Below are 12,270 nucleotides of genomic sequence, written 5' to 3'. Positions count from 1 at the left end.
GGTAATCTTCCAACCGGGATTTCTGGAAAACCTGGGAATCTTGTGAAGTTACTGTAATTTTGCAACCCGATAGAGGGGTAACTCACCCTGTCCACCTGGCACCCAGCTTGGTGATATGCAGCAACCATTTTGTACTAGAAATGTCCTAAATCCTTCCATTGACATCAATGCGTGATTCATACTACAGTTACATTCAGTATGTGAATATCTCAAGTCAGTATGTGTCTCACTCTTAAGTCTGACTCATTATTCTCAACCTGTCCTTCCAGTCTGTTCACCAGGCTACTATGGCCACCGCTGCAGCCAGGCCTGTCCCCAGTGTGTCCACAGCATTGGACCTTGCCACCATGTCTCTGGCCAGTGTGACTGCCTCCCAGGGTTCAAGGGAGCCCTCTGTAACGAAGGTGAGTGTTACCCGGTATGACACTCAAACATAACCTTGTATGACACCTTTTTCAGTACATGCTATACTGTGTCCAAGTGCTTTATCCAAGTAATTTCCATAAATTAGCTTTTTAATTAATTATTTCCTTCATAAGGCTACTTACCTGATAGACCGGGATAATTAATGTGTATTATAGTGATATGAAAACATTGCCACAAGAGTTATTCATGAATGTTATATGGCGTAACTCTCCGCTATGAAAAATACCATTGACTCTTCTTTGTCCCACTCTCTCTTGCCCTCCTCCCCCAGTGTGCCCCAGTGGTAGGTTTGGGAAGAACTGTGCGTGGGGGTGCACCTGTACCAACAACGGAACCTGTAACCCCATCGACGGCTCGTGCCAGTGTTACCCCGGCTGGATTGGAAGCGACTGTTCACAACGTGAGAACTCTCAAATGACTTTTCACACTATTGTGCCATTCTGAACCAACCTGGTTCACGTTTCCTCATAATGTCCTTTAAGCATTGTTGAAGAAACTATACAGGATGTGTAACCATCCACCTCAGCTCGTTACAGCTTGGCTTGGCTCGGTTTCGGCACAGAAATGTCTTGTAAAAAGCCTGTGTGACCCTGTCTATCTGCATCCCCAGAGTGGTAAAGTTCATCTTATTTAGTTAGGTCAATTCAGCAAATTAGTTGAAATTCAATATTGGAGAGATATCCTATTGTTTTCTGAGATTTAATATGGAACTGACATTAACTTGTTTCTTTTGTGGATTAGGTTTGTTTCTTAGGATTGGTAGAATATGTCAGAATATGTTGAACGTATTGTATATCCTATCCTTAGAATCTGGATAACATTCCATGCTAAAGAACATATCATAATCCAGTATTTCCCTGCTTTGTTCTACCAAGTCATGTCAGAAGTCCTGAAAGTCATAATTTTGTATAACAGAAAATGATTAAATTTAGCAAAACAACTCAAATTACAAAACCATTAGATTAATTACACCAAAAACACTTCCATTTTGTACACATTTACCATCTCTGCTAATCTACTTGACAAGCCCCTCGTCAGCTTCACTAGTCTTCCTAGCTCCATTAATGCCCATTAAGACAGACCACAGGTGCTACTTACTGCGACCCTTGACTCTGAACGTGTTTTGAGCGAGACACTCTCCACATTAGATTTACCGGTCTCTGACACCATTATCTAAGGCGCTGACATTTGCTAGCCCCTCGGCCTGGCTCACGTTACTGCCAAGTGAGGAGACCTCCGTGACCCCTTTTGAACTCTCATGACCCCTATTGATCTCTGCATGACCCCCTAACTCATCACAATCTTAAAGGACCCTGGGATACCCTGCATGGGCTGCCTCATCATCACAGATGTGTGGCGACATGCTTCGCATTCTGAGTGTCGAGTAGTATTGACGCCGACCTCTCGTGTAGCCCGATAACTTTCCCCCAGCATAATGTTACATCATGGACTTTCCAGGACGAATTCCTGGGAAGACATTCTGAGGGAGAACATTTTCTGTTTGTAATAGGGCACTATTGGGTGTAGTAGTGTGGCTAACAGTCTGGGGATTGATGTACTATGGCTCCCTCTGGTGTTGGTTCATGATACATGGATTTTCAGCCCATATAAATACTTCTGTGGGTCATTCCTAGTCCTTAACCTATGAGCACAAGTTCAGGAGATGTCTTTTTGGTTCAGGAGATGTCTTTTTAATGCCTAGGGTCCGCTGGTTTTCTATTCGTCCTGGTTCTTCGTTGCTCAGTGGCTCAAATATTGTCATTGGTTAGCAAGACAGTTCACACCACCTGGTTTTCCCAATTATAGATTAGTTACTGAATAAAGAGGAAGTAAAACCAGAATTATTGCTGCTTTCAATCCCCACTCTGTATAGTGTGTTCTGTAAACATAGTTTAGTGTACTGTAACATCATCCCCAGGCTCATACTGTGGTTGTTGTCCTTGTCTTTCAGCTTGTCCCCCTGGTCAGTGGGGGCCCAACTGTATCCACACATGTAACTGTCACAACGGGGCCTACTGCAGTGCCTATGACGGGGAGTGCAAGTGTACCCCGGGCTGGACGGGCCTCTACTGTACACAACGTGAGTCACACACACACACAAGTACACACCCCATCTAGCACTGCCCACCTCATCATGACACTCTGTCATAAAACTTTGTATTTAGATCCTGTGTAAAAAATATATTTCATAACAGGCTGTATGTGACCACACTTCAATCAAATGCTGACCTAAGACTGATAGTATATGAATCCATTGCAGGCTGTCCATTGGGCTTCTATGGTAAGGACTGTTCCCAGACCTGCCAATGTAAGAACGGAGCTGACTGTGACCACATCTCTGGCCATTGTACCTGCCGGACCGGCTTCATGGGACGCCACTGTGAGCAAAGTGAGTTTATGTATCATCAGAATAACTACAGAACACAGGATACACATGATAGGAATGAGAGCTGGGGTCAAAATCATGCTATTGAAATATACTCATAATGTAAATAGTTGTCTCTCAATGTTAAAATTATTCTCCTAAATGAACTGGCATTGTAGTGATGTTGACTCCAACTCAGAGAAGCATGACAAGTTCTCCTGTACAGTGTTGTACATCAGTAATGCATGGTTAAAGAATAAATGAGTAACGTTGATTGTAATATGCTTGTCGATTACCTTGCTTGCTCCCAGAATGCCCCCCTGGTTCCTATGGTTACGGCTGTCGTCAGGTTTGCGACTGTCTGAACAACTCCACCTGTGACCACATGACGGGTACTTGCTACTGCAACCCCGGCTGGAAGGGGGTGAGGTGTGACCAAGGTGAAGACCGTTACATATTAGAACAAACCTGGCACTGATAAGATGGTTTTGAATCCTACTGCTGACACCAATGTGGTGTTTATTTGGTGGTGCAAGGTCCCGAGGCGTGATTCAAACCTGGCACCTTTGGGATCAGACTCAGACACGTAATTGCTGCTCAAAGAACAATATCAATATACTGGCCCAATACCAAACTGATCCTTAGCCCCTACCACTAGGCCCTTGTTAGTGTCCCCTTGCAAATCTGTAAGAGTAAGATAAGTAGCATTAGGGCACCTGCACTCTAACAATAGCTTCTGAGGGGATGAATAAAGTTGAGTTAGTTGAATTGAATATCTCCTAGACCTAACATAATCCTTCTTCCATAGCTGGGGTGGTGATCGTGGGAAACTCCAACAGCCTGACTAGCGCTGCAGTGCCTGTGGACTCCTACCAGATCGGCGTCATTGCGGGCATCATCATCCTGGTGTTGTTGGTGCTGTTCCTTCTCCTCCTCTTCATTGTGTACAGGAAGAAGCAGAAGGGCAAGGAGACCACTATGCCTGCTGTCACCTACACACCCACCATCCGCGTCGCCGTCGACTACGCCATCGCCGGTAAGCATAGGCACCATTGCCCTAGTGATTTGGCGGTACTATAGCCTCATCTTTTATCTATATTTTCAATTCAGTTGCATATACTTTTATCCTGTGGTCAAGTTATATCACTATGACAGTACTGTGAAAATATTTTTTTGTCCCTGCTCAGTTCACATTTAAAATAGCCTTTTTTTTTCAAATTCCTACTGCAGTTGCAACAGAAATGAATAGCCACTTCCCCTTACTAGCATGTATTCTAATGTGGCTATACATGTGATGAAATGGTTTTTAGGTCTGACTTAAGTAAGCAGTCTATCTCGGTCTTTCAGATGCAGCGCACCCACAAACGAGTCAGACACCCAGACATCCCAACAGACATCCCAACAGCAACTACTTCTCTAACCCCAGTTACCACACTCTGACCCAGTGCACTAGTCCCCCACATGTCAACAACCTACCCTACGGAAAGGTAAGACCCCTTTTTAATGGACTTGTGATAAAGAGCTTAGCTTGATGGTAAATTTGACATTTAACTGTGTACTGAGTTTGCCAATTCCATTAGTATACCATTTACAAACCCTCCCTATTGAACTACATTTTCATGAGGTGTGAAAAGCGCTAGGTAAAAAATACATAGATTTTCGATGTTATTTGATGGAATCATAGAGATGATAGTTGTTTTTCCAACTTTAAAACCTTTTACTGCTGTGGGCTGAATCAGGGCCACAGTCTTGGTACCTTAAACAAATCTACTATGAAACAAAAGTATATACTTCACACACATGGTTATGGGCTTATGAAAAGAAAACACCTGTACTGTGTCAGATATAGAGTTGAAATATATTCAATTTTGAGTTTGCATCCCAATATTACACTTGATATACATCACAGAAGACTGAAATATAACAAAACTGTTTGACATAGAAACACTGTATTTTCTTTGTATATTAGAAGTATATTAGAAGTATATTAGAAGTATATTTATTAATTCCAATCCAAAGTTAAATCTAGAATTGGCTTCCTATTTCGCAACAAAGCATCCTTCACTCATGCTGCCAAACATACCCTTGTAAAACTGACCATCCTACCAATCCTCGACTTTGGCGATGTCATTTACAAAATAGCCTCCAATACCCTACTCAACAAATTGGATGCAGTCTATCACAGTGCAATCCGTTTTATCACCAAAGCCCCATATACTACCCACCATTGCGACCTGTACGCTCTCGTTGGCTGGCCCTCGCTTCATACTCGTCGCCAAACCCACTGGCTCCATGTCATCTACAAGACCCTGCTAGGTAAAGTCCCCCCTTATCTCAGCTCGCTGGTCACCATAGCATCTCCCACCTGTAGCACACGCTCCAGCAGGTATATCTCTCTAGTCACCCCCAAAACCAATTCTTTCTTTGGCCGCCTCTCCTTCCAGTTCTCTGCTGCCAATGACTGGAACGAACTACAAAAATCTCTGAAACTGGAAACACTTATCTCCCTCACTAGCTTTAAGCACCAACTGTCAGAGCAGCTCGCAGATTACTGCACCTGTACATAGCCCACCTATAATTTAGCCCAAACAACTACCTCTTTCCCAACTGTATTTAATTTTTATTTATTTATTTATTTTGCTCCTTTGCACCCCATTATTTTTTATTTCTACTTTGCACATTCTTCCATTGCAAAACTACCATTCCAGTATTTTACTTGCTATATTGTATTTACTTTGCCATCATGGCCTTTTTTTGCCTTTACCTCCCTTCTCACCTCATTTGCTCACATTGTATATAGACTTGTTTATACTGCATTATTGACTGTATGTTTGTTTTTACTCCATGTGTAACTCTGTGTCGTTTTATCTGTCGAACTGCTTTGCTTTATCTTGGCCAGGTCGCAATTGTAAATGAGAACTTGTTCTCAACTTGCCTACCTGGTTAAATAAAGGTAAAATAAAAATAAATAAATAAATAAAAATTATGAAAAAGATTAATAACATTTCACCCATGAGGCCAAAGAGATCACTTTTGGTCATTGACTACAGGAAAGGGCTACATAAGATACAGTATTACTGCATTGTTGAGAAAGAGCAAGTAAGACAGGCATTTCACTGTACTTCATATAAAAAACTGCACAGCACATGACAATAAAAAATCTTGAAACTTGCATACTGATACTTATGGTACTGTATATATGAAGGTAATAGTATTTTTTCACAACAAAAGCATACAGCTAACAATAATGATCAGTAATTCCATATAAAGTGTTAAAAGCCTGGATCATTACCATAACCATGGTGTTCTGGGATGTACTTAAGGCTAAGAACAACCAGTTGTTTGTGAACCTGAAGAACGTGGACCAGAGGAAGAGGCTTCCCATAGCGGACCACACTGGAACCCTGCCTGCCGACTGGAAACAGGGGGGCTGCTTTAACGAGCTGGGTGAGATCACACACACCAGGACACTATACACACACACAGACAGACAAACATATTTCACACTTATTTTAAAGTGAGTGGTTTTAATGCTGTACGTATCATTATAATGTACTTATATATTTTTCATATCATTCTTTATTGTACCAGGAGCTTACGGAGTGGACCGACGATACATGGGGAAATCCCTGAGAGGTAGGCTCTTATTACTGTATATCATGGGTGTCAAACTCTGGCCCGTGGGCCAAATTTGGCCCGCGGGGTAATTATATTTGGCCCGCGAGACAATACCAAATTACTACTAGAGCTGGCCCGCCGGTATTATACAGCGCATTCACCACTAATACTACGAATCCCATAATGCTCTGCTGTTTTCGCGCGCCAATCAGGACAGGACCCAGAAACGCTCTCTCCTCTGTGACAGTAGTCATAGCAACATAGACGCTACAACTGTCAGCGAGCTAACCCTTCCCAAAAATGGCGAAAAGAAAGGCAGAAAACAGGAGCTTTCTGGACAAGTGGGAGGCAGAATATCTGTTTACATATGTAAAAGACAAACCTGTTTGTCTTGTTTGTGGAGTCAACGTGGCTGTAAGTAAGGAGTACAACATTAGACGACACTATGAAACGAAACACCATGACAAATACAAGGACCTGGACATGACTCAAAGGAGCCAGAAAGTAGAGGAGATGAAAAGAAGTTTCACAACAGAATATGTTTAAAAAAGCCACATCACAAAGCGAGGCTGCTGTAAAGGCTAGTTATATAGTGGCAGCAGAAATCGCAAAATCAGCCCGGCCCTTTAATGAGGGAGAGTTCATGAAAAAGTGCATGATGAAGGTTTGTGACCTCGTATGCCCAGAGAAAAAACAAGCATTTTCAAACGTGAGCCTGAGCAGGAACACAGTAGCTGATCGCACATGTGATCTTGCCACCAATCTGTATGACCAGCTGATGGAAAAGGGAAAAGATTTTGTTGCGTTCTCCCTCGCTGTGGATGAGAGCTGCGACGCATCTGATACTGCTCAGCTGTCAGTCTTCATCCGTGGAGTGGACTCAAATCTGTGTGTTACGGAGGAGCTATTAGGATTCAAATCAATGCATGGCACAACCACAGGAAAGGAAATCTTTGAGGAGGTTTCCAAATGTGTAACTGAAATAAAGCTGCCGTGGGATAAACTCGTTGGATTAACGACAGATGGTGCGCCAGCGATGTGCGGTAAAAAGAGTGGACTGGTGGGCATGGTTCGGGAGAAGATGCGGGAAGAGAACTGTGCAGGTGAGCTAACTGTTTACCACTTAACTTTATAAGAGCCAAAGGTCTAAATCACCGCCAGTTTAAATCTTTTCTGGAGGAGTGTGGTTCGGAATACGCAGACGTGCCGTATCACACAGATGTGAGATGGCTAAGCAGAGGAAAAGTACTGAACAGATGTTTCGAGCTGCGTGAGGAAATATGTCAATTCCTGGAAACCAAAGGGAAGGATACAGCAGAGCTCCGGGAGCAAAAGTTCCTGTGTGAGCTGGCCTTTCTCTGTGACATCTCGAGCCATCTCGATGCGCTGAACCTGCAGCTTCAGGGGCGGGGGCGCATCATCACAGACATGTACGCTGCAGTGAGGGCCTTCAAAACTAAACTGTGCCTGTGGGAGAATCAGATGCTGCAAGGAAACCCTTGCCATTTTCCCTGCTGCCAATCCATAAAAGCGCAGATCTCTACCGCCGTGTTCCCATGCGCACAGTTTGCTGAAAAACTCAGTGTTCTCGCCGCTGAGTTTAGCCGGCGATTTGCCGACTTCGATGCCCAGAAATGCAAGTTTGAACTGCTTAGTAATCCCTTCGCAGTTGATGTGGAAAATGCACCAACCAACATCCAAATGGAGCTGATTGAACTCCAGTGCAACGACACGCTGAAGTCAAAGTATGATGCTGTGGGCGCCGCACAGTTTCCACGGTTCATCCCTGACACAATGCCTCAGCTCCGCACCCAAGCTGCTCAGATGCTCTCCATGTTCGGCAGCACTTATCTATGCGAGCAACTTTTCTCCTCGATGAAGATGACCAAAACAACTCACAGGAGACGTCTGACTGATGAACATCTTCGCTCGATACTGAGGATTTCTTCAGCTCAGAGCTTGAGCCCAGACATTGATGAACTAGCATCCAAGAAGAGATGCCAGGTATCTGGCTTGGGCACATCAGATTAGACCAGTGTGCAATAATTAACGTTTTCTTTATGCACTTTTTCTTGCTACAAGGCATGGGCTTGAATGGTTGATTGATTTATTATCATTTTATTTGTAAAATTATTAGCCAGTGGAAAAAGTTTATTTTGGTATTTAAATCAGAAGGCTGCAAATAGAAAAGAGGCATACAATTTTTATTTAAATTTTATTTATTTAATAAATGAATGCCATTGATGTGTTTTTTCATTTGAAATTCGATTTTGCATGTCTCCACTATTAAATTATATATTGTATGGTAATAAGCGATGCTTGTTCCATATTCAATGTTAAAGCAAAACTCGTTTGGGTCCATATTAAAAGGTTAATTTGTTCAATGTTGGCCCGTGACTTTGTTCAGGCTTTACATTTTGGCCCACTGGGTATTTGAGTTTGACACCCCTGCTGTATATCATATACTCTATATAATAAAACACAGGTTGGTCAGTTTGAATTTCGTATCTGACTTTTTCTCTGTCACTCAGACCTGGTGAAGGGAACGCCCTATCACGCCAGCTCCTGCTCCCTCAACAGCTCAGAGAATCCCTACGCCACCATCAAGGACCCACCCCTCCTGATGCCCAAAGTAGAGTGCGGCTACGTTGAGATGAAGTCACCCGCACGGCGAGACTCGCCCTATGCTGAAATCAACAACACCAGTCCCACAAATAAGAATGTCTACGAAGTCGGTGAGGAACAGTAGGATTTTTGTTTATCTTATTTTTAGCCTATACCTATCCATTATGACCATTTACCACTGTCTGGTAAAAAAAAATGTGGGAGGGGGTGATACTGTTAGACAAATTCAAATTAAATTAATATTCCCAAAGTTTGAAAAAAATTGTGTCATTGCTATGTTGCTAACAGTATCTGAAAATGCTTGCATTTCAAGAACCCACTGTCAACGCCATCCACTCACCTGGGAACAGCAACGGTCACGGCCCCTTTGGCCAGGACCCGTACGACCTACCAAAAAACAGCCACATCCCCTGTCACTATGATCTCCTGCCCACGCGGGACAGCCCCCCGTCACCCCACAAGGAACTAGACAGCGAATGAGCTACCAGAGAATCCCGCCACTAGGAGTTGGACAAGCGAATGTGCTTCCAGAGACTCAACAAGGACCCCACCCCCTCTACCCATGGCTCAGCCAATGAATGCTCCTCATTTGCTGGCATACTGTATGCTCATTCGCTGCACCATTGTTTTCTTGCATTTGTTTTTTTATTATCACTATAATCATTCTTAATCACGTTTTTTTTCGGAGAGAGGAACTCTTATGTTGCCTCAAGTGTCACATTCACAATTTTCTTTATCAATGTAGACATGACTTTTATTTGTGAAAAGTTTGGTATTTTTGGTGCTTGAGTAATATTGATATACAGCTTTTGACAGATTTTCCTATATGAAGTGTTCAGTAAATCATTTCAATCACCGGGGACTCATCACCTGCCTTTTAAAATCTATAGCATACAAAACAAACCTCAATGTATTATTGTAACGATTAAAGTGAACTTTAACAGTATTAGGAATCCGCTAATTAACCAGTTACCAGTATTTTAGCCATTTTTTTTCTTCATTTTCTCCCCCCTTTGTTTTTTGTTATTAGTACTGTACGATTGAGCATTGTTGTTTGTTTGTTAGACAATGTAACTGTTATTGTTGTTGACAAATCTTCATCTTTTTTTAGTCTGACATCAATACTAAAGTAACCAAAGGTTTAAGTGCCATAGTAAGTCATAGTGATGCTTTTCTTTTAAGTTCCTTTTGCTCTTTTAGTGGTGGATTATGAGCAAATAGTTGAATTGTGGCAAAAGCATTCAATCAGTTTGAGGTCTACTACTATAAGCAGAGTTGTGTCAGTTACTGTTGTGAGAACAAGTTTAAATGTATTGCCATAATACTTTCATGACACTTCATAAGAATGACATAAAGCCTGTTATAACCTCCTGGAAGGTCATACAACTGACTGCAGAACACCGTAACGTTCCATGTCAGCATTATGTCAATTCAATTGTGAAAAAGAGCAGGGTTTTATTCCTGGTTATGAAGGCATGTTGAAGGAGGACCACTAAAATATCTCCAGATTATTAAATATCTCCAATATTAGATAGACTATGAGTTCATTGGCAATTACCTGTGAAATTGTGTTTAGACTTTTAATCAAATTTAGAACAGGAAAACTATTAATATGATGTACTCTGTTGTTAAAATATGTAATAGTAATTGAACTTTTATGCAGTGCAATTAAAAGGGCTCAGTATCATTTAAAAAAAGAATGAAATAATAAATAATTTGTAGTAATAATGCATAAGCTGGACTTTTGCATCTCAATGAAATGAAAGACCTTATCAAAAAAACAATATATTGAGACAAATTCAAGATTCACATGAAATACTGTATAAGCCTACATTTCCAGAAAATACTGTATAGGCCTATATTTCCATAAATACTGGATTTGTTCAACATTAGATTTAGAACTCTTTGTGTATTCTGCATGTCTTTTCACGCATTATGAATGGCCTAAAAGACAGCCACAAGTCTTAAACTATTCTGAGCCAGATATGAAATGTATTTGTACAAAAATGATGTATATAGCTGTAATCACTTGAAAACGAGAAGTGATGTTTGGTGTTGATGTAAAAAAAAAAAATCAACAACACACCATGCCTTCCTTTTTGTATGTTATTAATATATCACACCCTGTGCTCCGTTCTTCGAGGTCCAATCAGAATAGCATAAATATCAAACTGTAGATAAGACTATATTTCACTAAATTATTTTCATTACAAAGAATTCCATAATAATTAAATCCCTGTTCTCTTACAAATGACAAGTTTCACAAGGAAACAACATGACAGTTTGACAGTGGCTTGACATTGGTTTCTTGAAGGCTGACAAAACTCTAGTCACTTAAACAATATATTGTTTTTATACCATTAATTGTTTATAATGCGTTATAAATAACATGTCACTAAAAAACAATACAATTCAGGATTAGTGTTATTGAAAATGTAGGCTATTGGATTGGACACGTGTAAATCTAAATGTATATACACATATTTTTGCTCGTTTGTTTTCAATCACCCTATTCTACTTAGACTTTTTCTAAGAGTTTCACACTTATTTTTCCTCCCCAAAGAAATCTCATGACAAGGAATTAATTTTAATACCACTTGTTATACATGCTCAATATTGCATTTTGTCTCTTTTTTGTTTTTTAATAGGTTACATGTACTGTATTTGCAAATGCTTTTCAATAAAATGACAAAAATGTGACCTGCGTTCATGGTACATAAATGAATGATGCACATAGGCTAACAAAAAGTGAGAAGTGATGAAGAGGTCATCACCTGGGGACACAGGACGCAATTACAGAGTTTCTAACCCAATATTGTACTGTTTTTGAAAGGTCAGTGCTATCTGGAATCCTCAGGAGGTCCTAACCTTAACCTCTACCCGAGTCCCGATTTTCATGACTTGTGACTCTACTTGGACCCAACCATTGGTGACTTGGAGTTGCCTTCTCGTGACTTGTATTTGCACTTGGACTGGATAGGTTACGATAAGCAGAATATTAGCAGCACTAGGTGCCCAGCGCAACGACGGTTCTGTTTTCTAGCAGTAGGAAGGCACACTTAGCCTATGATAAGCTGCAAGGGGGGGGGGGGGGGCTATGTTCCGGCACCGCCTCCAATCATAGCATACACTTCCCCGTAACCACCAGTCTCCAGCTTACTATTTTGCTTTGCCTGGTTGAGAAACAGGAACTTCTTTACGAAATTGAAAACAATATTAGTATTGAGTTTAATAGT

The 12,270-nt window shown here is 41.3% G+C and overlaps 1 protein-coding gene across 1 annotated transcript in view; it reads left to right on the top strand.

Moving 5' to 3' along the window:
- Positions 1-11,734, top strand: part of megf10 (multiple EGF-like-domains 10) — a 100,505-nt gene extending 88,771 nt beyond the window's left edge. The window contains exons 15-25 of the mRNA XM_020457954.2: positions 270-404; positions 698-826; positions 2,378-2,506; positions 2,687-2,815; positions 3,103-3,231; positions 3,600-3,827; positions 4,139-4,278; positions 6,115-6,238; positions 6,383-6,427; positions 8,941-9,144; positions 9,348-11,734. Of these exons, the coding sequence (XP_020313543.1) occupies positions 270-404; positions 698-826; positions 2,378-2,506; positions 2,687-2,815; positions 3,103-3,231; positions 3,600-3,827; positions 4,139-4,278; positions 6,115-6,238; positions 6,383-6,427; positions 8,941-9,144; positions 9,348-9,514 (1,559 nt within the window). The 3' untranslated portion in view covers positions 9,515-11,734. The remainder of the gene's footprint in view (positions 1-269; positions 405-697; positions 827-2,377; positions 2,507-2,686; positions 2,816-3,102; positions 3,232-3,599; positions 3,828-4,138; positions 4,279-6,114; positions 6,239-6,382; positions 6,428-8,940; positions 9,145-9,347) is intronic.
- The last annotated feature ends 536 nt before the right edge of the window (positions 11,735-12,270 follow it).

This window comes from Oncorhynchus kisutch, linkage group LG23, assembly GCF_002021735.2.
Source record: "Oncorhynchus kisutch isolate 150728-3 linkage group LG23, Okis_V2, whole genome shotgun sequence".
In the NCBI taxonomy this organism is placed as follows: Eukaryota; Metazoa; Chordata; class Actinopteri; order Salmoniformes; family Salmonidae; genus Oncorhynchus; species Oncorhynchus kisutch.
This window is presented reverse-complemented; position numbering and strand designations above follow the sequence as displayed.